Below are 14,189 nucleotides of genomic sequence, written 5' to 3' on the forward strand. Positions count from 1 at the left end.
GAGTTAAATAAGTTTAAACCTGCCATTCTATTTTAATGATACAGTGGTTTGTCATACTGATCAAAGGCCTTGGCAGCATTAAATCTCTCTGATCTCACATTGCTGTCTGTTCAATTCTTTATTCCCCTCTTCTCCATCAGCTAGTAAGCTGTGCCAGTGGCATGTGACTCCAGTTCTTTGCAGAAAGTGATCTTCTCTGGGGTGTCTGTTCCTTAGGCTAACAGCAGTCACTAACTACCTTTTACTGGGAGAAAAAACAGTCAGTGAGGTTGCTTAAGTCATGCTTCTCTTCTGATGGAAGAGAAGGGAAGTTCCTGTAACATTTTACACTTTTTATGGAAGGAATTTCCTTACAGGACTTCTGAATGCAAGAACAGTGATGCAATCGAACATGGTAATCACAGCTTATAATGACAGGCATTACCAAGGTATTATCTTGAACAGGTTTTAAAGATCGTATTCGTTGTCTTAAACTCACAAAGCTAGGTTTCCAAAGTTGGTGCAGTTCCTAGCAGAAGAACTCTGGTCTCTGAAAGAATGAGGTATTTACAGGTCGGGAAGAAAACACTGGTGCATGTATTTTTTGATTACAGCAGCAGTGAAGAATAATTAGAGAATTTAAGAAGATCTTTCTAAATGAAATTATTTAGTTAGGTAGACAGAATAATCAGATGTATCTAAGGAGATCGGGATTCTGTTCCCAGCTCCACTTTGAGGGGAATAGGAGTGTTCTCTCTATTTCTTTTTCTCTGTTTACAAAGAAAGTCCAAAGAAATTTTATGTATGATTAACTATGTATGAATGCCTTCATATCTGTCACCTCTTGGTGTATCTGAAGTGTAGGATTCGGATGTTAACTGTACTCATTTACTGGTGTAAACACTGTGAAGAGGGGTAGGCAAAAGTAGCCCTAGCATACTTTTCTGCCCTGGGACTAGTTTGAGGCCAACAAGTCCCTGAGCAAAACAGATGTCCTAAAGTGGAACTTAAGGCTTTGCTAGCTGTATAGTTGATGTTATCCCACAGCGCTGGCATTTGAATTTTCATACATGCGGCAGCTAAGGAACAGAGTCAGCATTAGCTTTGTGTCCTTTCTTGACTTCTCCCTCCTGAGGGACCTCCAAACTGTGCTGAGAGTGGGACTGTCATGCATTTAAGTGAGAACTTGCTGGAATCTACTCCATAGTTTTAGTAAATGTTCTTTCCTACAGTGGCTCAGGAGTCATGTTATGATGTTACATACAATTATTTTAAGTTGTGGTTTTGTTTTTTTTTTTTTTTTTAATACTTAGCTTATTTTATTTAAGACATTAACTTTTATTTTCTCTGCAGTTCCAACCTGTATGACAATCTAAGTCCAGTAGCATTCTATCAGGCTGACCTTGCTATTTTAGCAGCTGTTGAAATTAGAGGGTAAGCACTGATACTATTTTAATAAACGTCTTTCTCAAATGAGCTTTGCATGTTTGCTTCTTTATAGCCAATGAGCTTTCTTTCAGGTCTGCATAAGTTTTCAGGAAGCCTTAGGGAATTTTTAATCATAAAGAAAATATGGTTCTCTCTAGCCACCCTTTGGACTTTCAGATCTTAAATAATTCTAAATAATTACAGAATGAATTCCAAAAAGGAATGTTGTGCCTCTATTACTAGAGTGTTTTTTAGAAGAAGAAGGAAAAAAAAAAAAAAAATCACCCATCATTTTTGCAGGGGCACACGTTTCTCCAGGTCACTTTCCTCCTCCACAAACCGACTGGGTTTTCATCTGAAACCCCCTGAATCCTTTTTTTCAACAACAGTTGAAAATCCTATTGAAGCTAAGGTTGCAATGCCCTCACCTTCTTCAGTCTTAAGCATTGTATTACTATTGTAATGACTCTATTACCTCTGTTACTTCTGCTTACCAGAAATCTATATTTCACACCTAAAAGGGATACAATACTATCGCTTAGCCAGTTAACTCAGATTCCTGAGTCACAATTTTTAAAAATTGCCACTACATCCATCATTGTGATCTAATTTTGTTAATATCCGAGAGGTGGGGGGATGGCACAACTGAAAAGCATTATTGCTAGCTTCACTGTTTTCAGTGCACACTGAATTATTCTTATGACTGTACTGATAAGTCCCTACACTATCAATATTTTGCATTATTGAACTATTTCACACTTTGTATTTTTTGGATGACATGTATGTATCTTAATTCTGTTAATGGTTTACTAGATGTTATAGAACGAATCCAAAGTTTAGGACAGGAAAAGAATGTTTTGAAATACAAGGTTCATCTTTTTATGTAGAGAAGAAAACTGAATATTTACTATGCAAGCCACTCAACCTCTGTTCTTTCTGGTTTTATATCTACAGGATGAAAAATTGGAGATTGTATTTTAAGCGTGTTGATTTTTTTAGAGATGTTCTAGAGAACTGCATTTATCGTTTTGTACTTTATAGTAACGACTTGTTTGCTCTGCTATTTAGTGTGTCGTCTCCTGATCACATATTCCTTCCTATTGCAAACTGGCAGCCGAAGGAGAATCCAGAAACAGAAGATGATATTGGGCCTCTAGTTCAGCATATCTATGAGGTATGCAATTACTACTCATTTCAATTACAGAGTTCTGTGATAAAAGAAATCTTTTGGTGTAGCTTTTCTCTGGAGTAAATTATAATATTTTTTTTCTTCATCTTGTTCTTGCATGGAAACAAAGATTTTATTTTTTTTTTAATGCTGGGTCAATAATTGGTATCTGCAAGAAGGGCTGGAACAGAAGTGGCCATATAGAAGAGTGACCAGTAGAAGAGGCTGATATTTTTTTTTTTTTACATCATTACACATATTTTATTTTCTAGCCCTTTGAAATCTAGATAAAACATTTGAAGTAACTTGAACTCAGAAAATGACTCATGGTTGTAAATTATTCAGTATCCTCATTTGTATTCCAACTGTCCTGAATTATTATTGTAAAGTCTTTTGCCTTGAAAAATTTTAAGTATTTAAAATTTCCTTAAAAGAATGATCACAGCTTTAATCTAGATTGTTTAATTAAACAAATCTTACTGAGAGGGCTGTGTGAATAAGAATAGTTAAAAGTTGTTCTAGAACTCAAGACCATTTATCTAATGAAATTTATGGGTGTATGTATCTGTGTTCAGTGTATCTTGGCTGAGACATGTACGGTGGCTGTGATTCATGCAACAGACTACCAAAAAAACCCTTTTTTTTCAAGGAAAAAAAAATACATTTCTTGAAGGCAAAAAAACTAATGCCATTTAGCTTTTCTTCAAAGTAATTTTTATCAAATTACAGAATTAATTTTAAGTTTTGCCTGTTGAGGGACTGAAATTTACCATTTTTAGGTAAGTTGTTGATGCTACTGCCCTAAGCGGTTGGGGGTAGGAGTAGCAGCAGTATCATTTACGGCTCAAATATAAATTAACAACTATATGCACATTAACAAAGAAGGCAGCATTGGGGTTTTTTACATCTGTAAACTTTATTTTCATAATCAGCTGAGAAACAACGGCCCAAGTGCATTCAGCAAGGTGATGATGACTCTGCAGTGGCCTTACAAATATAAAAACTACACACTGTTGTATATTGTTCAGTATGAAATTGATGGTCCCATGAACTGCACTTCTGATATGGAAATCAATCCATTGAAAATTAAGGTAAGTGGGACTTTTCCTTTTGTTTGAGTGGAATGAAGTATGTTTGTTTGTTTTGGAAACACACTCAAAATACCCAGATCCCTGAGAATATCTAACACTGTCTAAGTTTCATCTGTTGCTGAGGAGCAAGACTGCACTGTTTCATATTACTTGTCGATGTATATAGCAGATGAAATAAAAGGTAGACAATAGATTGTCATCCCAAAGATAAACGTGTCGTGTTTCTTTCTAGGTTTTAGTTGGTTGTTTTTTGGTTTGCCTTTTTTTTATTTCTCCTTGAAGATGGTCCTGTGTGAGTTCTAAGTCCAAAGCAATCGAATGATATTGAATGGTCATGAACAAAAATATTCCAGATGCTTCTGGGCCGTTCATGTAAATTTTCTGGGTTTTATTTCTTGGAAGAAAATGGCACTATTTTATTCTATTACTAGCTTATTTATCTAGGCCCTCATCCAAATGCCACGGAGGTCAATAGGGGTGTTTCAGGAAGCTTAAAAGTATGCTCTCACTGCCAGTAAAACATGCAGTTTGCAGAGCACAGAGCAGAAGAAACTCGTTTTTCCTAGGTCGGACTAGACAAAGAAACACCAGATAACCAGCAAGTTTGGCAGTAGAGAGCTGAATTCTAAGACAATTTTTAGAACAAGTATAAATCAGTATAGTTAGTTCTAAAAGAATTTAAGCAAACATATGTATAAAAAGACTAAGAGAAGATATTCAGTGTATAGAACAACAAAGAATACTCATGTATCTTTGATAATCAGAAAACAATTTTAGTGAATATATATAAATACAAATTTCCTGTGCTTTTGCTATACCATTTGTAATGATATATTTTTTACAACTCCCTTGTAAGTTTTCTCATATAAATTTGTTATGTAGAGGACAAGTAGCATAGCTCTGCCTAGTCCCATATGTAAATTTGCAATATTACATTTTCTAAGTGATTACTGAAATAATTTATTAAATATACTGAAAACTTTTTCAAGCCCCTTGTAAAAAAAGTTGTCATGTGTACACATATACAGTGGTATGTGTTACATGAGTACCATACTAGTCCTATTTTTTCAGAGTTAAAAACTGAAATGTTGAGGAAATGTCTTTAATAAACGACTGCAAAATTGAATTATTTATTGCAGTCTAAGAGGTTTTTTTCTATACATTAAAAAGTTTTAAGTTGAAGAAGAATTAAGATACTTAAGACTCTGTGTTAGTTCTTAGTAGAAATTTGCATCAGTGATCCAGAAAAGGCAGGAGTAACATTTTAATTACAGCTGTAGGTAAAGCCAGGTTCTGAAGAATAGCTAGGATAGAAAGAGAGAAAACCTGATCAGTTATATATTTTCTTGACCTTAACTTTGAAGTCTGCAAATATCTAAATGCAAGAATTATTTATTATCTGGGTTTCCTTGGTGTATCCTAGATTTCTGCTTCTAAAGATGATGAGAAGAATGAAACACTTAGCAGGGAAGATAATCGTGATCATCGCATCAGTCGAAGGGATGTAACTGCCATTGAAGGAGACGTGCATACTTTGGTAAGCTCTCAGCATTGATATGTTGATGATATTTTCAGTTTTCTTAAAACGAAGATGGAAATGAAAGCTCCATCAGATGAAGAATCACTTCAGAAAATCCATGTTCTGTATTTAAACGGTTAACAGACAAAGTCACATGCTCTGGAGTGCTTTTGGTTTGGGGTTTTTTTTTGTTTGTTTTTTTCAATGTGCATCAGTTTTCCTGAGGGTAATCAGCCAATGAGGCATATGCCTGTGGTTTTGTGCTGTTATGTTTTAAGCCCTTAAAAACAAAGGTCAAGTTGGGCACTTCATTCAGTGTCAGTCTTCTATATTGTGCTGTTCTCTGAATTTGAAAATCAGTACTTCAGAGGAGGAAGGCTGGTAAAATAGGGTAATTGAGAGGAAGCAGGTGAGTGCTGCAGTCGTATCGTTGCTACAAATTACAACTGATTTAACAACACATTTCCTAGCTCATCAGTAGACGTTCCGTAGTCAGACACGTGGAGGACCTGTCCTTCCTAAACAAGATTGAAAATAATCTGTAATATGAAGTAAATTTATTACCGTATCACTGTCTTTGTAACTGGGCTTGCAGAAATGAACCTGTCCCTGCTTTGGGCAAGGCAGGAAGGGCAGGCAGCTGGGAGAAATGCTTGGGAGTTTAGGGTGGACCAATGGGACTAAGGCAGTACAACCCTGATTCCAGAAGTATTTAGGCTTTGGAGAAGACAAAAAAAGGGCTGAGCAAAGAAAGCGAAAATAGGAATTAATTTCTTATTTTATGGTGAGAAATGTTACTTTATTTTTTTAGATATAAGCTACAAATATTCTTCAGTATCTACAAATGCAGTTCTGAAGGGTGTGGGTTGGGTTTTTTTGTTTGGTTGGATTTTTTTTGGTGTTTTTGTTTGTTTGTGTGTGGTTGGTTGTTTGGTTTTTTTTGTTTTTTTTTTTTTTAAAAAGGGCTTGGGTTTTGCCATATCTTCCCAATGACTTAGCAGGATTTCACCCCAGAGACTAATATCCAGTATTCATAATAATTTCACAGAGTTGTACTTACACTGGCAGATGTACCTATGCTGTACAGTGCTTTTATCTATAGTACAGCTAAAATCACAATTATAAGATGACGCCTTGTCTTGCTGTGCTTTCTTCTTGAAATACTGGTGGTTTAGCATCAATATTATCAAATGGATTTTAATGGAAATGTGGTTGAGAAAGGCCAGTTGAACTTCTGTAGTCCTAAGTATGGCTTATAGATTAAGTTAGTCAGTCAAGTTTGAAGACTTCCACTGAATGCAACAAAGCGTATTTTGCGGGCACCAAGTGCAGTTAATTGCCATGGGTTTTCCTATCAAAAAACCTGTGGAGGATGGTAATGTGAATTGACCAGAAACTGCGCCCCGCACCCCCCCCCCCCCCCTTTTTTTTTCCTACATATGTATATGTAGGAAAAAGTAAGTACATACCTAAAAGCTACTGCCAGCTGTTTCCCATTTGGGATCCAAGTGGGTCACATAGTATTTTTCTGAATGCGAACTTATGGGACACTATAAGTAATTATTCAGTACTGGAGGTTATTTAATATATTTGAATGGTTTATGGTGCTTTGCCAGGAAAAGAGGACAATAAAGTATGGATATGAGTAAAGTAATGCCATTAACGACTTTTCAAATATTTTCATATTTGGAATATCCTTCCTATTTTTATATGCAGGGCTGTGGAACTGCTGATTGTTTAAAGATAGTCTGTCAAGTTGGCCACCTGGAAAGGGGAAAGAGTGCAATATTGTATTTAAAATCACGCCTTTGGATGCAAACTTTCATGAATGTGAGTGACTGAATATTCTGTCCCTGCTTCTGAAACAAAAACAGTGGGTTTTGTATCCACATGCAATACTAATTTTGTTTTTTCTTACACAGAAAGAAAATCAGAATCACTCCTATTCTCTTAAATCATCTGCTTCTTTCAATGTTATAGAGTTCCCTTATAAGAACCTTTCCTTTGAAGATATCCACAATTCTACAGTAGTAAGTCATTTACATCCAGCTTGAGTTACCATACATAATTACTTTGAAATTAATACAAAACCAATGATTGTTGAGTAGCTTTTTTGTGGCTTGGTCTAATTGTAATTTTATCAGATATTTGATTCATACACATACAATTGAGGGTAAAACAAAAATTGTTTGTCCTAAAACTAGAGTTAACAATATTTGCAGCTTTAAAGACTTAACTGAAAATGAAGAAAAAGATGGTGAACAGTCCTAATGTTTTTGTTTATGCCATTGTTGTTAGAGAAATATTGTACTTGAAAATTGTCTTCTACTGTAGTAGCACTAGAGCTTGAATAATGGACCTTTATTATATTATATGAAGTACTATGTGAATGTGGAACAAAAAGACCATCTGTGCCTTAGAGGGTTTCAAAGAGAAAGGAGACAGGGTGCAAAAAGAAAGGAAGATATAGGCCATTTAGTTGGGCTGCCAAATTAGAAGTTTTTGGTAGGTACTATAGCATAAAAGATCTTAAGAAAGGGGTTGAAAAGGATTGTGATTGATTTATTTTTTTAATATGGTTTTTAATGCCTATTATTAACTATTTTTTCTCTCCTAAGCCTTGTGGAGTTGATTTTCGTTTCAAGGAGTACTGCCTTTTAAGAAAAAAAGGAAAAGCCCTGAATTATTTTTCTCTAATTCCCAAATATTTCCAGATTTCTATAGTTTTACTGAAAATCATCAAGCATTACAGAATACATGTTGCTGTGGTATCATTGATTGCAAAAAACCAAAACCAAACAAACAAAAAAAAAAAGAAAACCAAAACCCTCAAAGTCCCGTTTTTATTTAAATTTAAAATCCTATTCAATTTGGGTCAATGAAACCTGTGTGTCACTATTAATCTATACCTGTTTACTCACGTTGGAGAGAAAAAGTAATTTATGATGGATTAAGATTATTTGAAACACTATAGAATAAAGATATACAAGACTTGAACTGCATGAATGGCCTCGGCATGTCACTGCCGTGCAAAGTGTGATTTATTGTATTTTTCTACTAGGTTACTACAAATATTACATGGGGCATTCAACCACAGCCTATGCCTGTGCCAGTGTGGGTTATAATTTTGGCTGTCCTAGCAGGATTATTGCTCTTGGCTGTGCTAGTGTTTGTTATGTACAGGGTAAGTACTGCATTTGGGATTTTGTATTGTTTTCTTTCCCCTACTAGTGATGTATTACTTCAAATATTAACCAGCAGCTTGCAGAAATACCTTGATCCCCTAATCATCTGAATCAGTTAAGTTTTTGGATAACTGTAAAAACTTTTCAGCTTTGTCAGGAAGAAGTTGAATAAAAGAGGATGTCTGTGATTGCGCTGAATTACTCAGTTTAATTTTTCAGCTAATATTTATTGGCTTTGGATGTCAAAAATAAGGAAAAAGAGAGTAGGAGGGAAAAAAATCAAATAATCAGTTAAGATCTGATCAAGAAGAAAAGAGAAAGGATGTGTGTATGTTTTGAAAATAGCAATGTAATTTCTTTACTGTTCTCTGAATCACAGATGGGCTTTTTCAAACGTGTGAGACCACCTCAAGAAGAACAAGAAAGAGAACAACTGCAGCCGCATGAAAATGGAGAAGGAACATCAGAAGCTTAAGCAGAGTTTTATCTGTAAGACATTCTGAAATTTTAAAATGCCTACATCTTGGTTATGAATATTGGTTTCCCCCTTAAGGAAAAAACACTCATGACTGCAAAGCTGCTGGTCTCAGAAGGTATCAGGACGTACAAAATAAGAGCAATAGATTTAAATCCTCCTTTTTATGTTAGTTATGTTCATCCATGTGACTAACACATCTGCACTGATTTGTGTGTGAAAAAATTAAGTAATATGTAGTGCTGTGATTTTGCTTATTGGGATGTAGGAGACATCATCTTTTTTGATTCACGGACCAACCTTACATGAATTATTACACAGATTCTGCATTTGCTCTTGAAGCCAACAGCTTCCATAGATACTTGTCGGATCATACGTTTAGTTTTGATTGATTTTTGTTGGAGTACACTACACTTCACTTCCTAGCTCCTGAAAGCTAGTTGCACAAAAAAATGAACATAGCTTGTTTTACAAAACTGAAGAATATTCTTTGATACACTGACTCTGCTGATGATTTTCCTCCTGCTCAAAGAATATGAAAGAGATTATTCAGTGAAGTCATTCACATCTGATACCTGTTCTGCAGGCCTGTTCCCTCCCTGCTCAGTCATGTGTCTTGTGGTTTCCCTCTAGACTTTACAAATATTGTTCTTCAGGTCCTAGGTCTCTTACTGTAGGAATTGAGCCTACCGAAACAGAAGTGAGTGGTAGAAAGCTGGGGATGACGTACTTTCTATGGGACCTAGCGAAACGATTCAGGGCAAGATCCAAAGACTCTGCTGAGTATTTCCACAGAGCAGGATCCAGGTGTTCCACAGAATTCTTGGCAGCATGGATTCATTCAGGCACTGCCAGGGACAAGATGTTTGCTTGACTGCGGCTGCCAACAGACATGTCTGATGAGAAAAGCCATAGCCTTTATGTTCACAAGTCAGACATCCGCAGGGCTGGAAGTTAAGTTTGTATATTACTTGGGTTGAATTTCGGTTTCTGGCAAAGCAATGGATGGAATACTTTTGACAGGTTACCTGATGCACTGTGAGGAAGCTGTTGTTAATTCCTGCGTTCTGTGGTTGGCTATGTCCAAGTGCAGGATGGAGTAACATAGGGAGTATTTAAACTAGACTATCTGCCAGCCAAACGTATCTAGCTTACATCAGTACTTTAGCCACACTCATGCCTGCCTTGGCACCTGCCCTGAGAGAACAGAGCTTGTCAAACGAAGCAGAGTATAGCTGGCAACACAAAAGGGCTTGAAAAGAGAAGGTTGATTTGGCTTGTTTCATTTCATTCATTCATTGTATGTTTCATTGCACAAAAGACATTTCATTGCACAAGACATTTCATTATGTTCAATACATTTCATTACCTGAAAAAACACTAAATATTTTGTTTCATTGTTGTTTTTTTAAACATACAAAAAATTCAGTGGTTTAAAGCCACAGGTTTATGTCATTCTTAGCTTATTTCCCTCGGCATTGGTGTGGTAAAATGAAGCTGCTTCTACTAAGGAGAGAACACACGAACATTGTCTATATGCATTTCAGTAGAAATGTAACTGCAAATTAGGAGGTTGCTTGGCTTGCAACCATGTGTAGCTGTGTTGCACAAATCTTAGAGTGGACATACTTAAACTATTGCAAAGGTGCCTTATATGAGATTTGTTTATTGTCTATTCCAAAAAGGGAATAAATTACATTATAAACTCCCTGTATGCAGCCACATACAGAAAGGAAGACTTCTACTGTAATCATGCCAGTGAGATTTCTATGTAGACAAACTCTTAAAAGGAGAAAAAAACCTCGCATTTGGTTTGGTTTTGTATCTTGGGGTTTTTTGTTCAAAGCTGCATCTCCCCCATCAATGCTGCAATGCCCAGTAAACCCAGAATTATCTGAAATGAACAGTTTGATTCAACTCTCATCTCTGCATCCTTTCTGAGATTTAAAATCCACAAATGGCTTTCGTTAAGTCCATTCTTACTCACTGAACCGTGATGGCATTTGAGTCGTTAAGAGAGACAGCACAAAGTCCGCGGGGGCCAGTATGTATATCAGATACAGGCTTGCATATTTATCCATTTACACGGTTTTGGTTTAGGCAATTTATTTAGATATAGTTAGTTTATATGAGAGGGTATAGGGCATAATTCCACTTTCACTGAATTTTCAAGGTCTTTGGTGTGGCCAACATTTTATTTTTGTCTTTACTTCTGGTATTGTTACTAGTAATATGGTAGAGAATCAGGAGTCGGGTTTTGATCCTGGCCTCAAAATGTGACTTTTTTTAAAACACAATTTCAGTTACTTACACAGGCTTCTAGTTCACAGACTTTGTCAACTGATGATCTATATGCAAAGAGATTGTTTTTACCCAGTCTTAATCTTAGTAGGTTAAGAGGTTTAAGAGACTGTCAGACAGATTATAGCTCTAATTCTTACATGTGTGCTTTCATTACATGTACGCACTGTGTTGACTTGAAATTTATTAGACTACTTGCATGTCTAGGCGTTATAACGAGATGAAAAAAAAAAGGCACGATCAAGATCTCTTCAGCTCATATGGAAGGGATACTGTAGTATTGTGATTGTCAGTGCTAACTGCATCTTAATTTTACTGTGGCAACTGGAAACTCATTTTGCTGATTTTTCAGGATGAAAAGGTACATTTTATTGGTACAACTACTGTAGCTATGGAAAGTTTCTTCCATTTATTGGAGTTAGATAAAGTAAGACTTATTTAAGTGATCTTTATTTTTTTGCATTTTACTGGAGAATAAAAGCAAATAGTTGCTTTTCCCATGTCCGCTAATTTCCAGTTTGGTTAAAAAAAACCCTAGTAGTATATGGAGTATACAGGTTACTTAGTGAACATAGATGTAACACCCCAAATTCAGTTTAAAGTAACATTTGTGTTTCGGGAAGATTCTGAACAGGATGTTTTCCTGAATGGGAGTGCAGGAAACATTTGTTACCACGTTCTAGATTCAGCAATAAGATTACAGACTATATATCTACTTGTGTCAGTATAAATGTCATACTGACTTATGTCAGCATTGATGTATTCTTACAGCAAATATTGTAGAATGATGTTAAAACTTTTAAAGAAACTTTAAAAAAAAGTATTTTGGAATGAAATTAATGCCCTTGAGTCAAAATTGATGTGCATAAGATGCATACTGCAAGCATTAAAAAAATACAAGTACAGTAACAGAATTAGTTCTCTTTTGAGAGTTATGTTTCAGAAGTGTATTTTTATGAATATAAAATCAACAGCTATATAATTATTTAGACAATGAAAACATTTTAAAAGAGCTATATCTTTTATAATGAAATATGAAATCCTATAACTACTCCAGTTTGCAATTATTGCAGCATCTCATGATCAGTATTAAAAAGTGATTTATATTACAAAATGCATAGTATCTATTACTATATTTGACAATATTTAGAAAACATAAAGCAAGGAACCTAATTTATAGGTTTACATTTCTTTCAAGAAACTACCAAATTGTGGAGATAGCTTTTGTTTAAGCATGACTGCAAAGTCAAATATGGGATACGTTTGTCAACATAAGTTGAAATCTTTGAGGAAATGTTCGCAGGTATCAGTGTCAAGCTTATAATTTTATTTGTCCCATTTTTCTGTTTTAAATTTAGATTTACACGTTGATATTTGATTCGCATAACGCTTGTGGAAACTTTCTTAAAGTTTATTATATATGCTCTTTCTTTATAAAACATTTATTCCAAGCAAAGTTTTTTAATATGTAGTTGTTTCTTGTGTCTATGCTTAAATAGTCTTTAAGGTAAACTCTCACGGGTATTTTGAAAATATTTCAGCTATAATCAGCATGTTCTTGGTGATTTGAAGGATTCATGTTGCACTTAGATTTTTGCAACATTCAGGTTTGCTGTTGTGTACCCTGGCATAGGCCCTGCAGTATTTTGTCCTACACCCTCACAAACAGTCACAGAGCGGCATTACCCTGGTGAAAATCTAGTCTGTTTTTGTCTTTGGTCCAGACTAAGACCTATTCCACAGTCTAATGAAGTCCCAGAAAACCTGACATTCATTGCAGCTGGCTTTGAATGTGACCCTTGCTGCTGGCTGTTAATGAGGGGAAAAAAAAAAATAATAGGATTTTATAAAAGGAAAATGGAAATCCAAAAAATAAAAAGGTGGTGGCAGACCACTGATGAGCCTTACAGCAAAGAAATGGTTTTGTTTGTTTGCCTATTTCTGAGATGGGAAGAACCCAGTAGTTTTCTGCTGGCAACGGCCTTCTATCACAAATGAATCCCACAGTTTGGATCATGATTATATGCTGAGCTCTAATAGCTCTCATTGACTTGAGTGGGATCTGAACTCTTTGGTACTCAATCTCTAGCTTCTAATTCCCAAGTGCAATATAACATGACCAGATCTAGTTCACTGCCAAGTTGTCTGTTTATTTTGTTTGCCTAAGAAGGGATGTAGCATTTGTTGACTTGCAGTGGTCAGTATTTTTACAGACATTAACAAAACCAATGTGTTAAATCGAGGTGATAAATGAATGGTATAGAAAGGTTTTGATCGCCCACATTGGGTGAAACATGATGTATTATTCTAAAGTGTATCCATTACTAACTCTTGAGTTATTGAGAATTGGTACAATATTCTTTAACTCCACTGTGGAAAATTTGACTAGAGACTATACAATAATGGCTTTGAGTCTGTAGTGCTACTACTGTTTCATGTGATTACGGTATTTAGTATTTCGGTCTATTTTTTTCCAGTGTGTGGAATTTTTATATAACACAGGACATCTAACCTTTCATGCAATGACCTTCTCCAAATATGCTGCATTAAGGTTGAATAACTTGACCCTTGGCTCTTGCAAAGTATATGAAGATTTAATGTAGCATTTGAATCTTCAGAAAACTTTTACAGGTTTAGGTGGCCCTTTCTAGTCCGTGAAGGAAACCTGTATTTGCTATGATACAAGTATGTTGAAAATGTAACATTTTATGTCTTTGTAATAGAATTTTTTTGCCTTTTTTGTTTTTGCTCGTGCATTAAATCAGTAGAGCGTTGTTTGCACAAGCAGAAAATTAACATACTAACGGGAGTGCTGCATTTTGGGTTTTTTAGTCATGTAGTAAATACGTGTAACATAAATGGGAATATTTTCAAGAACTATGAACTTGTTTCAAAGGTCTTCGGTACATTTAAGGAGAGCAATATACATTTGAAGTCACCTTATTTTTTATTAAATTATAAATCTTGGAAAAAAAATGGGTATTGTGGCACAGTAATTTTGTACTGATATCAAATATATAGCTATTAAGCTATGGTTTTCTTT

The 14,189-nt window shown here is 35.3% G+C and overlaps 1 protein-coding gene across 1 annotated transcript in view; it reads left to right on the forward strand.

Annotated features, from left to right (window-relative positions):
• ITGAV (integrin subunit alpha V) overlaps positions 1-14,189 on the forward strand; it is a 50,651-nt gene extending 36,462 nt beyond the window's left edge. The window contains exons 23-30 of the mRNA XM_082313135.1: positions 1,333-1,413; positions 2,476-2,581; positions 3,508-3,666; positions 5,090-5,203; positions 6,902-7,015; positions 7,108-7,215; positions 8,247-8,369; positions 8,750-14,189. Coding sequence (XP_082169261.1) covers positions 1,333-1,413; positions 2,476-2,581; positions 3,508-3,666; positions 5,090-5,203; positions 6,902-7,015; positions 7,108-7,215; positions 8,247-8,369; positions 8,750-8,845 — 901 coding nt within the window. The 3' untranslated portion in view covers positions 8,846-14,189. The remainder of the gene's footprint in view (positions 1-1,332; positions 1,414-2,475; positions 2,582-3,507; positions 3,667-5,089; positions 5,204-6,901; positions 7,016-7,107; positions 7,216-8,246; positions 8,370-8,749) is intronic.

This window comes from Platalea leucorodia, assembly GCF_965183815.1.
Source record: "Platalea leucorodia genome assembly, chromosome: 5".
NCBI lineage: Eukaryota > Metazoa > Chordata > Aves > Pelecaniformes > Threskiornithidae > Platalea > Platalea leucorodia.